This window comes from Ursus arctos, unplaced genomic scaffold (assembly GCF_023065955.2).
Source record: "Ursus arctos isolate Adak ecotype North America unplaced genomic scaffold, UrsArc2.0 scaffold_33, whole genome shotgun sequence".
In the NCBI taxonomy this organism is placed as follows: domain Eukaryota; kingdom Metazoa; phylum Chordata; class Mammalia; order Carnivora; family Ursidae; genus Ursus; species Ursus arctos.
In genome coordinates this window covers 28,927,254-28,944,689 of record NW_026623019.1, presented here as the reverse complement: position 1 = coordinate 28,944,689, position 17,436 = coordinate 28,927,254, and the positions used below count along the sequence as shown (strand labels likewise).

At 35.6% G+C, this 17,436-nt stretch overlaps 1 protein-coding gene and 1 pseudogene across 1 annotated transcript; both read right to left on the bottom strand.

Moving 5' to 3' along the window:
* Nucleotides 1-2,594: 2,594 nt before the first annotated feature.
* On the bottom strand, nucleotides 2,595-3,394 carry LOC123000625 (olfactory receptor 4F6-like; annotated as a pseudogene).
* A 12,660-nt stretch (nucleotides 3,395-16,054) lies between these two features.
* LOC113250023 (olfactory receptor 4F21-like) lies at nucleotides 16,055-16,990 on the bottom strand. The gene has a single exon (XM_026491436.2). The coding sequence runs from the start codon at nucleotides 16,988-16,990 to the stop codon at nucleotides 16,055-16,057; it is 936 nt and encodes a 311-aa protein (XP_026347221.2).
* Nucleotides 16,991-17,436: the final 446 nt, after the last annotated feature.

Below are 17,436 nucleotides of genomic sequence, written 5' to 3'. Positions count from 1 at the left end.
ACTCAGGTTCTGGGAAGTGTTTCCTGATAAAATAATGTTGAAACAGAAATTTAAAGAATGAATAAATGTTAATAGGCAAAGCATAAAGGACAAATGTTTCAGACAGAATAATTGGCCAGTCATTCTTTCAAAGAATGAATTCCCAAAAGCATGTTGTCATGTGAGGCTGGAGGGGAGGATGAGGGCCAGGTCTTGGATGGCCTGATAAATCTTGAAAAGTAGTTTTGTATTTTAATTTAACAGTAGTGGCAAGCATGTGAAGGGTCTTAAGTAGAAGGATCACATGCTTAGATTTATATTTCAAAAAATCTGGGATGCCTGGGTAGTTTATTCGATTAAGTGTTGGACTCTTGAGTTTGGCTCAGGTCACGATCTCAGGGTCATGTGATCAAGCCCCACATTGGGCTCTGAGCTGAGTGTGGAGCCTGCTTGAGAATCTCTCTCTCTTTCTCTCCCTCTTCCCCTCCCCCCCGTGCATATGTGTGCACATCCACTCTCTCAAAAAAAAAAAAAAAACTCTCATTCTGAATATAGATAATGAGAAGGCAAACAAGATTTGAAGTTGGAAGACATATAGGTGACTTAATATTCTACTTGAAAAATGACATATGAAGTCTTAGACAAGAATGGTGATATTTGGAAGAGAACAAGGGGACATATTTAAGAATTGTTTAGAAGTTGGAATTAATGGCATTTGCAGATTTAATGAATATTAGGGATTCGGGAAAGGAGGAGTCCATTATTACTCCTAGACTTTACATTGAGGAACTGGGTAAATATTGGTGCTACTTATTGTGACTAGGGACCTGAAAGAGTAGCAGTTTCAAGGATGAGATGAGTTTAGTTTCAGATCTGCTGAGTGGGAGATGCCCTTGAATCATCAAGTCAGTAGGTAGTTACATTTATGAAGTAGGAACTCAAAAAAATAACAGCCCGGCTTAACGATAAAAGCCCTTAGCTGAGATTGTAATTAAATCCTAGGGAATGGATGTCCCTTAGGGAGAGAATATGGAGTGAGAAAAGGCCAAAGTGCAATTCTGAGGAACACTGAGTTTGGTGATGGAGCTGACTGAGAGAACCTCAGCAAACTGCTACTGGGAAGGAATTCCCAAAGAGTAGGAGGAAAAGCGAGAGACTAGTTTCTCAGAAGCCCAGTGAGATATTTGAAAGAGGGAGTGGTTAGCAATGATCAAGTAAAGAAGAACTTCCCATCCAGATGAATACCAAAGCATTAAAAGAAGTTTTTTTTAAAAGATTTTATTTATTTTTATTTGACAGAAGGAAAGAGAGAGAGCATGCAAGCACATGCACAAGCAGGGGGAGCAGCAGGCAGAGGGAGAAGGAGAAGCAGGCTTCCCGCTGAGCGGAGAGCCAGATGCAGGGCTGGATCCAGGACCCTGGGATCATGACCTGAGCTGAAGGCAGATGCTTAACTGACTGAGCCACCCAGGCGCCCCACATTAAAAGACATATTAATGATTAATTTACATGGAGGAAGTAGAGATGTTATTGGAAAGTTTCCTAGGGATACACTGGACAAAAAATATAGACATTAGTTTCCTTAATTAAGCATATTTTATTTTGAGAGCAGTAGAAACAAATAAGCAAAAATGTTACATGTAACTTTAATAAAGGATTTATTACAAATGTAGAAACACTCAAACTGAATATGCCTTACCATTTTTGGCTTGACATTTATCGAAGACTATCAAACTCAGATACATAAACTCTTGGGGGGATGTTTTATCTGGCCAAGAAACCATATTCAAGGAATCCAAGGCCTCTAAATACATTATTTTCCTTTGGAACAGCTATACTTTCTATGTGTTTTTTTTTTTTAAATAAACCAGGTGATTGAATAACGGAAAGACCACATTTTTAGAATAATACAAAGGCAGACAAAATGCAAAAAGCCCTGGTTTGTATTTATCTTAAGTATTGATAGTGTTAAGGAAATTCTCTCTCTACTTATAATCACTCAAATCTAAACGCAAAACTAAAATATCATCCTATGCTGATAAAGTCAAGTTTGTGTTTGGGGCTCAATGTAAGTAACATAGTTGATTTTGTTCTTTTCTAAGTTAAACTAAAATTGAAATAGGAATTACAAAATATAATTTATTGATTTTGATTTACTCAAAGTCACATTTTATCTACTAAATCCATAAGTTTACTATGAGATATATTTATCATTTTTGAGGTATTCATTTATAATTTAGAATTAAAACAATTATCAGGTCCCAAAAATGTCACCCAGAAAATATCTGAATGTTAAGTTTATTCTTACAAATCAGCTCAGTTTTCTATTGTCATCACTCTTCATAATGGAAATAGGTGAAGTCAATTTATTCTCTGTGCTTAGCAAAATAAAGTCACCTCTGACTCAACAATCAATTGCTACAGGTAGAACTTTGTTCAACTATTTCTCCAAATAGTAGTTCTTACCATAGTAACGATGACAGTCACATGACTAGCAGTGTTCTTGGTGAGCCCGAAGCGTGTTGTATCTAGATCTGCTCCATTCATTATGAGATCCCACTAGGACCCACAATCCGTTTGCCCAGTCTTCTCATGGCCACTCTCATGTCTTTGTTTCATAATGTGTAGATGGCAGGATTCAAGACGGGGGTGATAGCAAAGTCAACAATGAACAAGTACTTATCCAGTGATGTTGTAGGGAAGGGCCACACATAGAGAAACATACATGGCATAAAAAACAAAATCACTACAGTGATGTGAGCTGAGAATGTGACAAATGCTTTGGACAAGTCCCCTGAAGAACGTTCCTGGACAGTGACCAAAGTGAAGATATAGGATATCATTAGAGGAGAAGGTAGCCATGGATACAAACCCACTGTTAGCGATGATTACAAACTCTAGCTTGTAAGTGTCTACACAAGCAAGTTTCATGACCCGAGGAAAATCACAGTAAAAATTATCTACTTCATTAGGGCCACGAAAGGGCAAATTTATGACAAAAACAAACTGAGAGACAGCATGGATTATCCCCACTATCCAGGCAGCCACTACAAAGGAAACACACATTTTGGGGCTCATGATGGTCAGGTAGTGGAGAGGCTTACAGATTGCAGTGTACCGGTCATATGCCATGGCTATGAGCAGCACCATCCTACCTCCACCCATAATGAGAATAAAAAATATCTGTATCATGGATTTTGGAAATGAAATGATGTTGCAGTCAGTGAAAAGATCAGAGATCATTTTGGGCACTGTGGTAGAGGACAGACCTAGATCAAGTAGAGAGAGGTTGGCCAATAAGAAGTACATGGGTGTGTGTAAATGAGTCAATAATTACCGTGGACACAATGAGGAAGTTTCCCAGGATCATTCCCATGTAGAACACAGAGAAGAACCAAAACAGAAAACGATGCATCTTCCATTTGAAAGTCCAATCAATACAAATTCAGATACCACAGATTCATTTGTTGCATCCATTGGCTCAATCAGTAGAGAAGGTGCTGAAGTATTCTAAAGGTAGGAAGTAAGGAAGAATTGAGTGTTTGCCCATCAATGCTTTTGTAGGAATATGTTGCAAATGCCAAAATGTGACATTGGAAAACATACAGCGAGGGTGGGTGAAAGGAAAATAAATGAATAGGAGAAATGAGATAATCAAAAGTTAGATTAGAGAGAGAAGGAAACAACATTACTTGGAAATATGGAGGAATTAAGAGCAAAGAGTAACACCTCCTGGTAAAGATCCTCTTTACCATGCTCCTTGTGCTTCTTTAGTCTTTTTATATTCAAGAAAACACCTTTTGTGTCATGAATAGTCAGCTATAATTTGAATGTTCAAACTTAATCATATTTGTACACACATATTTTAGCAGAATGTAGTGATTATTCTTTTACTTCATACCTGTGAAATCTCAGGCATTAATCACTCATAAAATAGTCACCAGACAATGAGTGAAAGAGTATTGAATCTGAGAGGAATGCTTACATAAAATGAAAAGATAGTTTACAATACTTGTGATTGCAACGAATCACTTGGAGAGTTATGATACACTTTAAGTCAAGTGAACCTCCAAAGCCCAAAGAGAGAGTGTCAAAAGCCTCGGAAAAAGGGCTTCTCCCTACTTTGCTAGTATTGAGAGAGGTTTTGTAATCTAGGTGTAATCACGATGTGCTAAGAGCATGTAAAAACTACAGGACCCCAGAGAGTCATTAAAGTTAAAGGTCATGAGAACTTTTCTTCAAGTATTTGAAGCTTTGGTCAGCTAAAATGCTGGTGAGTAAAATTTGAAGGTGAGTAAATTGCTACAACTTTTTCAAGGGGAATATCTGTTATCACTATGGATAAGTAGAAAGGTTGAAGATGTATATATATAATGCATATTTGGATCCATTTATTATTTAATCTAAAGTGAAAAATTAAAAGTACACTTAAAAGAGATAAGATATGAGAAGATAGGCAGAAAGGGGAATTTGATAAGATTAATACCCAAATGAGTGTGGCCATTATAAATGATGCAAATTTAGATTTGTTGACATGTTCACTAAATTCTAAAGTGACAAAAATTGTTTACAAGTGAGTATTATGTGATATGCCCTTTATAAGTATACACTACAAAAATATGTACATATATACATCAACATCTCAAGATCACTGGATAATGACATTTTAGGTCATTTTAATATTATAAAGGTTGACCATGTATATTTTGTATTTTTCTATATTGGCCATGTGTTTATAATAAAAATTGTGAAAAGATAGATATAGACTCATAAATACAGAGAAGAAACTGGTGGTTGCCAGATGCAAGGGTAGCAGAGGTTAGACAGAAATGGGTAAAGGGTCAAAAAATGGGCAGAAGATATGAACAGACAATTTTCCAATGAAGACATACAAATGGCTAACAGACACATGAAAAAAATATTCAAAATCATTAGCCATCAGGGAAATTCAAATCAAAACCACACTGACATACCACCTTATGCCAGTTAGAATGGCAAAAATTGACAAGGCAAGAAACAACAAATGCTGGAGTGGATGTGAAGAAAGGGGAACCCTCTTGCACTGGTGGTGGGAATGCAAGTTGGTACAGCCACTTTGGAAAACAGTGTGGAGGTCCCTCAAAAAGTTAAAAATAGAGCTACCCTATGACCCAGCAATTGCACTACTGGGTATTTACCCCAAAGATACAGACATAGTGAAGAGAAGGGCCATATGCACCCCAGTATTCATAGCAGCATTGTCCACAATAGCTAAATTGTGGAAGGAGCCGAGATGCCCTTCAACAGATGACTGGTTTAAGAAGCTGTGGTCCATATATACAAAGGAATATTACTCAGCCATCAGAAAGAATGATTACCCAACATTTGCAGCAACATGGATGGGACTGGAGGAGATTATGCTAACTGAAATAAGTCAAGCAGAGAAAGACAATTATCATATGGTTTCACTCATTTATGGAACATAAGAAATAGCAGGGAGATTGGTAGGAGAAGGAAAGGAAGAACGAAGGGAGGGGTGGTAAACAGAAGGGAGAATGAACTAAGAGAGACTATGGACTCTAGGAAACAAACTGAGGGCTTCAGAGGGGAGGAGAGTGGGGGACTGGGATTGGCGAGTGATGGGTATTAAGGAGGGCATATATTGCATGGTGCACTGGGTGTTATACGCAAATAATGAATCATGGAACACTGCACCAAAACCAAGGGTCTACTATATGGTGACTAACATAACATAATAAAAAATTTAAAAAACTAAATGAAAGATCAGAGATGGAAAAACAAAAGAAATGGGTAAGGGGAGTGGGAGGTATAGGCTTCCAGTTATGAAATAAATAAGTCATGGATATGAAATGGCATAGAGAATATAGTTGATGGTATTATAATAGTGTTGTATGGTAACAGAGTATAGTCACACTTGTGAACGTAGCAGTATATATATTATATAAAATTTTATTTATTTATTTATTTATTTATTTATTTACAAAGATTTCATTTATGCATTTGTCAGAGACAGCCAGCGAGAGAGGGAACACAAGCAGGGGGAGTGGGAGAAGAAGAAGCAGGCTCCTAGCGGAGGAGCCTGGCCTGGGGCTCCATCCCAGAACGCTGGGATCATGCCACAAGCCAAAGGCAGATGCTTAATGACTGCGCCACTCAGGCGCCCCTAAAAATTTATTTTTATATTTTTATTTATGTATTTTATATTTATATATTAAGAAATGGAGGTGAATTCAAACCAGTTAAAATTTTTTGGTTGTTTTTCTTTCTTTGAAAACATTAAAGAATCATAAATTCTTTGGAGGCAGAGTCCTGAAAGAGATGGTTTCTCTCCCTGCTGGATATTTTGACTTTAACATTCAGCACATAGGAACCTTTTTAAATAGGTAATGCAGAACATCAGATAGAACTTAGTTCTTTCTATTTTAGAGATTGAAAATTCCCACTCCTTAAGGGGCCAAGAGCAATCATAACCAACCTAAAACTGAAAGCACAAAGAAGCAAAGCTGTCCAAAACTCATTTTGCCAATGTCCTGTCACCATTGTACGATATTCATGAATTTTTCTTTTAATCTGTTCTCTTAACCATTTTAGCTTGCTTCTAATAGAGGTCCTTTTCAGAACTGATGGACACCAGTTCCATTAACTCATATTCATTCTTATCAGTCTCCCTCTAATTCTTGACCTAGTCATTGGCTAACATCATCAAATGCTTTATCAAATATGCCAAATGGAGGGAACTGACTCACCCCATCATTCCCCTTATGAGGGCAAAGAATCATTTCCATTTGTATAGTCTATTAACAGCATGAGTGGGAATGGAGTGGGCAAGACAGATTTACCATATTTGGTCCTCACAATGGGAAACATGGAATATCACATAAGATGATGAAGAAAGTGGTGAGAGATACCAGTTCCTTCAGATATCAACCCACCAAGGAGACATCATAAATGTTAATTCTTTCAGAAATATCTCCTTCTCAGGTCATAATATAATTTTGTGATTACAATAGTAAGAATAGTGTTCAAGGGATTGGAATAACTACTGACAGAAGGAAAGTATACAAATGGAAAGGAAAGAGAAAGTGGAATGGGAGTATAAAAAGAGAGAGTTTGCTCTAGTACTGCTCAACATTAGGAGCATTTTTTTTGAACTACCTATTCTGTTCTAAGGTGTGCTGCGACATTTGTAGAAACTCACTAATTTTGATTTCTGCTTTGTAGTATAATCACCTCCAAGACAAAAATACATGTTTCTTCCCAGTGAGAATACAGTTAATTAGTGGTAGTAGGTGTTAGTGACCCATTGATGTTTCTCAGATCTCTAATAACTAGCCTTTTATTGATTTCTCCTGGGAGCCAGTTCTGTGAGTCACATTAATTTTCTCAAGAGAAAAAGAAAAGAAGGTAGGTGTCAGAATATCTCCTGTATGTTAGGAAAGATAACATGCTGGATGGGTGGAAAATAAGTACCATTTAGGAGATGTGGAAATGTGGGCCTACTTAGATTTGCTGAGTTGGGAAGAGAAGATCTTTTTTATTTTTCTTAATCTTCCACAATTATTGCAGATGCCCTCATTTATGGAGTGTGAGAGTTGAGCCATACATACCAAAATTTTTTTCCAGAACAAGCAAAAAGCTTTATGCAAGGGGGGATTTCTCATAAGCATTCATGATTCTTTCTCATTCCAGATGTTTTATCTGTTACTTATTTCAAAATTTATCATGCAACAGTAAAAATGTATTGAATGAATGAAAGAATGAATGAATGAATATCCTTTTGTAACTATTTTTTTTCTTTAATCATATGAATTCTAACTGGATAAATGGTATGGGACCATGGTGAACTGTTGAACTAAAGAAAAAAACCTTAAAAATGCTATTCTAGATTAGGAGTTGAAAAATTATGACCTATGGGCCAAATTTGGGCCACTGCCTGCTCCTCAAAAAAAGTTTATTGAAGCAAAGCTACAACCATTTGTTTATGTACTGTGTATGGCTCTTTTGTGCTACAATAAGCAGAGTTGAACAGTTACAACAGAGACCATATGGCTGTGATTTGATCTGTTACATAAGAAGCTTGATGACCCTACCCTAGGTCAAGCCAGACAGGCAGAGGAAGAGGGTATAGTAGAAGGATCATCCACATCCATTTTCATTATCTTCATATATATTCACATGTAAACTTTCAGATGAAGTCTGGGAAATAAGTTTGTTGAAGTTCTGTAGATTATGCCTCCAAAAACACTGTCTGTACTCAACTGGGTACATATTTGTGGGGTCCAATTCAAAGTGAATGCGTATATATGGCTTTTATTTAACAAAATTATTTAAAATCTCACCAGTCAATTCTCATACCTTTCCAGAAAATCAAAGAGGAGGAAAAACTCCCAAATGCATTCCATGATGCCAGCAAAATGCTAATATTAAAGTCAGATAGGATACTACTAGAAAAGAAAAGTACAGTTCAATGTTTCTGATGAACATAGATGCAAAAATTTTGAAAAAAATACTAGCAAACTAAATTCAGCAGCACATTAAAAAGACCATTCAGCATGATCAAGATGGAGTTATACCTGGCATGCAAGGATTGTTCAATTTACAAAAATCAATCAGTGTGTCATATTACATTAATAAAATGAAAGAAAAAAAATCAAATCATATGATCATCTTAATAGACCCAGAAAAAGCAGTTGACAAAATTTAACATCATGTTTATAATAAAACACGTAACAAATTAGCCACAGAAGCAACACATCTCAATGTAATAAAGGCCATATATGACAAGCCATCAGCTAAATGATACTTACTGGTAAAAAGTTGAAAGCTTTTCCTCTAAGATCAGAAGTAAGACAGTGTGCCCACTTTCATCTTTTTTTTTTTTTTTTTTTTTTTTTGCACATAGTTTTGAAAGTCCTAGCTAGAGCAATCAGGTAAAAAGATATAAAAAGCATCAGAATTGGAAAGGAAGAACTAAAAATGTCCATATTTGCAGTTGATATGATTTTATATGTAGCAAATCCTAAGGACTCATCCAAAAAAACCCCAGAACTAATGAACAAATTCAGTTTAGTTACAGAATACAAAATATAGAAAATTCAGTATCATTTCCATATACTAACAACATATTTTCTGAAAAGGAAATAACAAAATCAATCCCATTTACAATAGCATCAAATACGCTAAAATACTTGGGGACAAATTTTGCCAAAGAGGTGAAAAATCACCACTTTGGAAACTACAAGACATTGATGGGGAAAAAAAGACAAATAAATGGAAAGGTATTCCATATTCATGGATTAGAAGAATTAATATTGTTGAAATGTCCATACTATCAAAAGCCAACTATAAATTTGATGCAATGTCTATGAAGATTTCAATGGCATTTTTTTCTTTTTTTTACAGAAGTAGAAAAAAATACTCCTAAGATTTATATAGAACCTGGGCAGGATTATATTGTTTAAATTCTACATTTTTGCAATTTCCTTAGTTTTCCTTCTGTTAATTGATTTCTAGTCCAGACTACTATTGTCAGAGAAGATATTTGGTATAATGTCAATCTTTTAAAATTTGTTTAGGCTTGTTCTGTGGCCTAACATATGATCTTGTTCCATGTGCCCTTGAGAATTTGTGTTCTGTTGCTCTGATGAATGTTCTGTATATGTCTGTTGAGGTCTGCTCGGTCTAAAGTAGGGTTCATGTCCAGTGGTTCCTAACTGATTTTATCTGAGTGATCTATCCATTGTTTAAAGTGGGGTGTTGAATTCCTCTATGGTATTTGCGTTGTTGTCTTTTTAACTCCTCATATCTTTTAGTATTTACTTAATATATTTAGGTGCTATAATGTTCTTTGTGTATATATATATATATATATATATATATATATATTCTGTGCCTATGTATATCTATATATAATATAGATATATATATTTATGATTGTTACAGCCTCTTGGTGAATAGTCTCCTTTATCATTATATCATGACCTTCTTTTTGTGTTATAGGATTTGACTTAAAGTCTACTTTGTCTTAGTTTAGCTACCTCTGCTCTTTTTTGGCTTCCATTTGCATGGAGTATCTTTTTCTGTACCTTTACTTTGTGACTGTGTGTGTACTTAGAGCTGAAGTTAGTCTCTTGTAGGCAGCATATAGTTGGTTCTTGCTTTTTTAGTCATTCAGCTACTTGTACCTTTTGATTGGAGAATTCAGTCCATTTACAGTTATAGTAATTATTGATAGGTTAGGACTTACTAATGGCAGAAAGGATTCTAAAGGATAATGCCATCTTATTTATTGTTTTCTGGATGTTTTATAGTTTCCTGAACCTTTCTTCCTCTTTTGCTATCTTTTGTGAACTGGTGATTTACCATAATGGTATGCCTTAATTCCCTTCTCTTTATCTTTTGTGTATCTACTGTAGGTTTTTGCCTTGTGGTTACTATGAGATTGCTAAAACATCTTAGAGATAAAACTATCTGTTTTAAGCCGATAACAGTGTAACTTCAATCACATATAAAATCTCTCCTTTTACTCTTGGAAAGGGTAACCCCTCCTTGAAATTTTGTGTTTTTTTAAAGTGAGAATAGTTACTTTTTGTTACTCATGAGTTCAGGAAAAATAAAAATAAAAATAAAAATAAAAATATTTGTGTGCTGTCTGCTCTGTCTGAAATTAATAGAGCTAATCTTTCTTTCTTTTGATATGTATCAGTGTGGTAATTTTTTTTCCTGACCCATTTGCTTTTAATCTATATGTGTCTTTATATTTAAAGTGGGTTCTTATAGACCCAATATATAGTTGGATCATGTGTTCTGACCCACTTTGATAACCTCTTTTAGTTGGTACATTTAGTCTATTGACATTTAAAGTGATTATTTGAATGGTGGATTAACATCAACCATGTTCATTACTGTTTTACAACTTTTGTCCTCGTTCTTAGTTCTTATATTTGTTTTCTACTTTTTCTACCTTGTCCTTTTAGTTGAGTATGTCATAGGATTCTATTTTCTCTATTTTCTTGGCATGTAATTTATAGTTGTTGTTTACTTTTTTAAGTTATCTAAGAGTGTGCAATGTCCATTTCCAACTATTCCAAGTCCACTTTCAAATAACACTATACTACTTCATGGGTACTGTAGGTACCTTGCAATTACAAAATAATCCTAATGTCTTCCTTGTGTCATTGTTATCATTCAGTTCACTTAACGTAAGCATATATTAGCATCTATTTGTATGTATATACACATATACATGGATAATATATAAACATAGGCATATATAATTGATTATGTAGTTGCTATTATTGTTTAGACAGTTATCTGTTATAATAATTAAGTATAAGGAAAATAAGTTTTTATTTTACCTTTACTTATTCCTTCTTGTATGCTCTTTCTTTCTTTGCATAGATCTGAATTTCTGACCTATATTATTTTCCTTCTCTCTGAGGAACTTCATTTACTGTTTCTTTCAAGGTGGGTCTACTGGTAAATTCTCTCAATTTTCATTTGCCTGAGAAAGTCTCTATTTCTTCTTTACTTTAAAGGATAATTTTGAGTATAGAATTCGAGTATAGAATTTCTTTTTCCTCTCAGTACATTAAATATTTCACTCTATTCTCTTCTGGCTTGTATATTGAGGAGAAGTGGGATATGGTTCTTCTGTTTGATTTTTTATACATTAAGGTTGTTTTTTTCTGTGACTTCTATGAGGATTTTTTGGTAGCTTTCATTTTCTGTGATTTAAAAATGATATTCCTTGTGTAGTGTTCTTGGTTTGTTTGTTTGTTTGTTTGGCATTTATCCTATTGATGTACTCTGTGCTTTCTGGACCTGTGGTTTGGTGTCTGACATCAATTTGGTGTAATTTCTGTCATTACCATTTGAAATATATTTTTTTCTGTCCCCTGTTCTCTTTTCTCTCTTTCTGGCATTCCCATTATGCATATCACACCTTCTTTAGTTATCCCACAGTCCTAAGATATTCTGTTCTTATTTAAAATTTTTTTGTTCTGCTTGTTCTTTAGTTGTCAAAGATCCTATTGCTATATCATCTAGTTCAGAGATTCTTTCCTCATCCAAGTCCCATCTACTAATGAGCCCATCAGAGTCACTTATCATGGCTTTTACAGTGTTTTCAATCTCTAGCATTTCTTTTTTGTTCTCTTTGGTTTTCCATCCCTCTGCGTACATTGGCCATCTGTTCTTACATGCTGTCTATTTTATCCATTACAGTCCTTAGCACATTGTTCATAGTTATTTTGAATTTCTGGTCTGATAATTCCAACATCCCTGCTATGTCTAGCTCTGAAGTTTGTTCTGTCTCTTCAAATTGTGTTTTTTGCCTTTTAGTATGCCTTGTAATTTTTTTCTCGATAAGTAAACATGATATACTGGGTAAAAGGAACTGTTATAAATAGGCCTTAGTTAATGTGGTGGGGAAGTGTGGGTAGAGGGAAAGCATTATATAACCTCACAATTAGGTCTTAATCTTTTAGTGAGCCTATGCCTCTGGACTGTGAACTTTACAGGTGTCTCTGTTTTTGTGTTTTTGTTTTTGTTTTTTAATCCACCTTAGATGTGACAGAATGGCAAGCATGGGTTGGAGTTGGGTATTTGCCTTCCCCAGGTTATTTAGGCTCTTATAATACCTCAGTAGTTTAGATTCTGGTTTCCTACTTTCCACTGAGGGCAAGGCTTCTTAAGAAAAACAGTGTTGTGATATATTTCAAAATATTTCCTTTTCCCCTTTCTCTGCCAGAAACCTGAGGGGATTTTTCTATTATTTACTAGGGAATCTGCTGGAAGTAAACCTCACAATATTTTTGGGACCTCCTTCCCACCATGGCTGGTTTACCCTAGACAGTTTTTAACTTTCAAAATTTGCCTGTACTGAGACTCCAGCAATTCATCAATTATGGTTTAGGTTTCCTACACCAGCTGTCACTCCTATAGCAGTTTCTGCTGTTTGTGTCTGCTCTAATAAGCCATGATGACCTGTATTTGTTTGTGTCTCTAATCTAGGAGACAGCAGTTTGCCCTGTGTCTTCCCCTGTCTAATGGATCCAAGGAGAGTTGTGGGTTTTTCAGTCTTTTCTACTTTGTATTTGTTGTTAGGATGGAATAGTGACTTCCAAGCTCCTTACATGCAGAACTAGAAACCAGAAGCCTTTATATTTATTTTTGACAAATTTAAAGTTAATGTAGTAAAACATAATCTTTTCTTTTTTTCATGTTTTCTACTTGTTTTGCCTTGCTTAAAATTGAATATTTTAATGCCACAATTATATAACTCTCACATTATTGAAAATTACTTTATGATATAATTTTAAAATAATTTTATCCAATTAATTTATTTTGAAGGCTATCTAATTTTTTGTGTTTGTATGAAGAACTGAACTTTTTGTTTGTTCAAATTCTTAATTATTATTATTCTTAATTATTTCTGATTATATGGATTTATTCACCTCTGTTTTGAGACTCTACCTTTATTATAGGGTAGAAATTAAATCTTATCTGCGCTTTCCTTACTAATTATTTTACTTTCATTCTTATAAGTGTACATTGAACAGCATGGATTTCCTACCTCAACTCCTTCCTAATTGCTAGTTTACTTGTTTCTGGAGCTGATTTCCATTTCATACCATATGTATTAATCTGTCTTTTCTATGTGATTAAGGAAAGAAAAAAAAGCTCACAAAAACCAAAAAGCAATTAACCTAGCACTTCGCTGGGAATTATCAAATGGCTTTAGTGTATATTTGTCCTCACAAGTATGGGTGAATTTTATAATTTCTGCCTAACTGGGTTTGTCACTTAAAGTGGAGAGTGGTTACTTACATATAGGCCATGATTATATGTGATATAATTGCTTCTTTAGCCAGAAGACACCAGGAAGAAAAACACTTATACTTCTTACTTATGTTTCTGTTCTTACTGTGTTCCAAGAAGAGTGTTAAGTAGCAGGGTTGGTAACCTAGCTCAGCCCCTATAGTGCTTACACTGTGAACCCGTGAGTGAAGTACTTATGAATGGCAAGGACGAAGTCTTTCCATGGGTTCTTTCAGTATGGTCTCTTCTCAGTAAGGCAGTTAAAGTGTGTTTGTCCTTTCAGAAATACAGATGGAATCTGAGTTTGTCCTTTCAGAAATACAGATGGAATCTGAACACTTGATATGGTTTCATTTGTTGATGCATTTAATCAGCAACTTGGTAGCAACTTAGTGGTTGTTTACATTAGATCCCTTTCATGGTGGAGGACTAGCGAGTAGTTCTTACTGGGGTAAAGGTGTTTCCCAAGTATGGTTTTGGTTTTGACCATCCTTACGGCAGTAGGTTAAGTGATCCAAAGTGATCCAAAGACACATAGAAAGTCTAATGTCCTTCATCGCTTAGGACAAAGAAATATCTTTACAGCCAAGAAAGTACAACAGTGGGCACATAACCAAGTGATCCACTGGTGCAGCAATATATGGTATGCAAAAGTGTGAGACTAGAAGATCATGGGAATAGCCTTTTAAAGATGAAAATAGAGGTGCAAGTAAGTATGTTGGTGATGACACTTTGTGCTTTAACATGTGATATATACTTTGAACCACTGGACATCATAAGGTATTGTATTCCAAAATGCATAGGTCTGGAAACCAAAGGTAGTCAGTGAGAGTGGCTCCACTCACCATCACTTCTTTGGAGAATTTGAGCTTTCTGAACCTACAGCTTTGACCTCTGCTGGGGTAGGATGAATGCTTCTTCTGGGGACAGAGTAAGCATTTCAGTAAACCTAAAGTTTTAGTAGCTCACTAGTCATTTTCGTTTCCTTGTGTTTGTAGATCAGCAGACAAAAAACAGTTACTATCATGCCAGGTATAATTAACCTTTATTATCACAAAGAAATAGAATTGCTACTACACTTGCATCAGCCATTATTGTGATAACTCTAAATGGGCAGTTGCAGCAATTGAAGCATGACAAGAGAAGGGTAATCATGGATTTAGTGTTACTAGGTAGGAAGATATGGATCTGAGCAAGTGATCTAGATCAGCAGAAGTGCTGGACAAATGTGAGGAAAATCTAGAATGGATTATGGAGGAAGAAGATAGTGAAAGTATTCTTGGGTACATATGCAATGATAGACGCCATTAATACTTGTTTCATTAACACTCCTGTATTTGAAGAATCAGTGATGGAGTGAACTTACATGGAACATGAATGCCTCTAAGCATGGGAAAATGTGGAGTGTATCTGATAATTTCAGTGTTGCATTCATATCCCTCTGTGCTTAATATTTCCAAGAATGTATATTGTTTTGTACCATACACTGCAAAGATTTTCTGCCTGAGGACTTTTCTTTGGATATCAAAACTGTTCAACCTGCTATGTAGGGGAAGCTTGGAACTTCCATGGAGTTAATGCCTCAGAGCTACCCCAACACAGAAATACACAGCTTCCTTGCCTCAAGTGAAATAAAGATGTTATAGAAAAGGTGCATTCTCCTAGAGGGCCATAGCAGAATTGCCCCCAATGTCCATATGGTAGAATGCCAGTTAGTATACCCTCTGTTGGCATCCATTCTTTTTCTGCCCCGTCTCCACTTGTGAACAAATGTGTTCCTGGTGCCCCATCCAAATAAACTCCTGGCCCACTGAATTTGTCTCTGGGTCTTCTTTTAAATAATAAGTAAAGCTGTTGGAGCCATACACACACACACACACACACACACACACACAGCAATTTAATGTGAAGATTCTTGATGTTCATTCACCAGAACTAATTTACAGGTTATTTTTAGACGTTATGAATAGCAGAAACAGTGTTATTACATTTTTATTTGAGAAATAAACAAAAATTCAAAATTAAAATGTTCTTTGTTAGATTATGCTGTTCTCTGTTAGAATACCAGTTCTTAGTGTGATGAATTTACATTCCCGTGATTGGTAATGGTTGTACACTCCACAGGTGAAGTAGTAGCAGGCTTAGGATGGCAGATGATGAGTTTGTTCGGGATATGTTAAATTTGAGGTACCTAAGTAGGGATGGGTCAGTGCGTAATGGGATGTTTAGTTTTAAAACTCACCCAAAAAAGTGGTCAACACAATCTGGGATAAGATATCTTTTTGCACAGTCTTTTTATAGCCAATTTTATGTCTTTGTTCCGTAATGTATAGATGGCAGGATTCAAGACAGGGGTGATAGCAAAGTCCACGATGAACAGATTTTTATCAATTGAAGGTGGGGGAGAAGGCCAGACATACAAAAACATGCATGGAGTGAAAAACAAGAAAACCACAGTGATGTGAGCTGACAAAGTAACAAATGCCTTGGACAATTCTCCTGAAGAACGTTTCCGGACTGTGATCAAAATGAACGAATAGGAAAGGATCAGCAGGAAGAAGGTGCCCATGCTCATGAAGCCACTGTTGGCAGTAACAATAAACTCAAACTTGGCTGCATCTGTGCACGCAAGTTTTATGATCTTAGGAAAGTCACAGTAAAAGCTGTCCACTTTATTTGGCCCACAAAAAGGCAACTTTATAACAAATAAAAACTGAGACATAGCATGGATCACCCCAGTTACCCATCCAGTGATTACAAATGAAATGCATATTTTAGGATTCATGATTTTCAAGTAGTGAAGGGGCTTACAGATGGCTGTACACCTGTCAAATGCCATGGCTATGAGTAACACCATCTCCACTCCTCCCATGATGTGGATGAAGCATATCTGTGTCATACAACCTTGGAAAGAAATTACTTTGTATTCATGTAAGAGGTCTTTGATTATCTTGGGAACTGTGGTAGAGGAAAGACCCACATCAATGAGGGACAGGTTGGCCAGCAGGAAATACATGGGAGAATGTAGGTGAGAATCAAAAATTACCAAAAACAAAATAAAAAGGTTTCCCAAGATGACCCCTAAATAGAGCAAAGAACATATCAAGATGAGAAAAAGTTTTTTCTCCCAAGAGCAAGAAAGGGCCAGTAACACAATCTCTGTGATCACAGAGTCATTTAATCCACCCATTGACTGGGAGAGGAGAGCTGATTTTCAAGTGACCTGAGGATAAAAATTAAAAAGAGTAAGTATCACTGGCAGAAACATAGATCTCCTAGTTGCCTTGCTAATTAAGTTAGATATAATTGACTGAGAGGAAAAAAATGAAGAATTTGGAGGAAATAAGTTTAGCAGCAAATTTACTATATAAAGGGAGATATATGAGGGAAAAATATGTGACTATAAATTTTGCAGATAGAGCCAAAAGGGGTACTTTAATTTTCACCCCATACTTAAGTCTTTTAAAAAAAAATTTTCTCAAAGATTTCTAGATCATTATTCTGACCATTGCCCTAAATGTTTTTTTTTTAAACCACATATATATGTAATTCTCTCTTCTCTTACCTGAACCTTTCTTAGTCCCTTAAATTTTCCGTTCTTACAAAACAGATGAACATAAGGGAAGGGAAGGAGAA

Coding starts and splice junctions, on each gene's coding strand:
- LOC113250023 (XM_026491436.2), bottom strand. CDS start 16,990: ATGGGTGGATTAAATGACTCTGTGATCACAGAGATTGTGTTACTGGCC.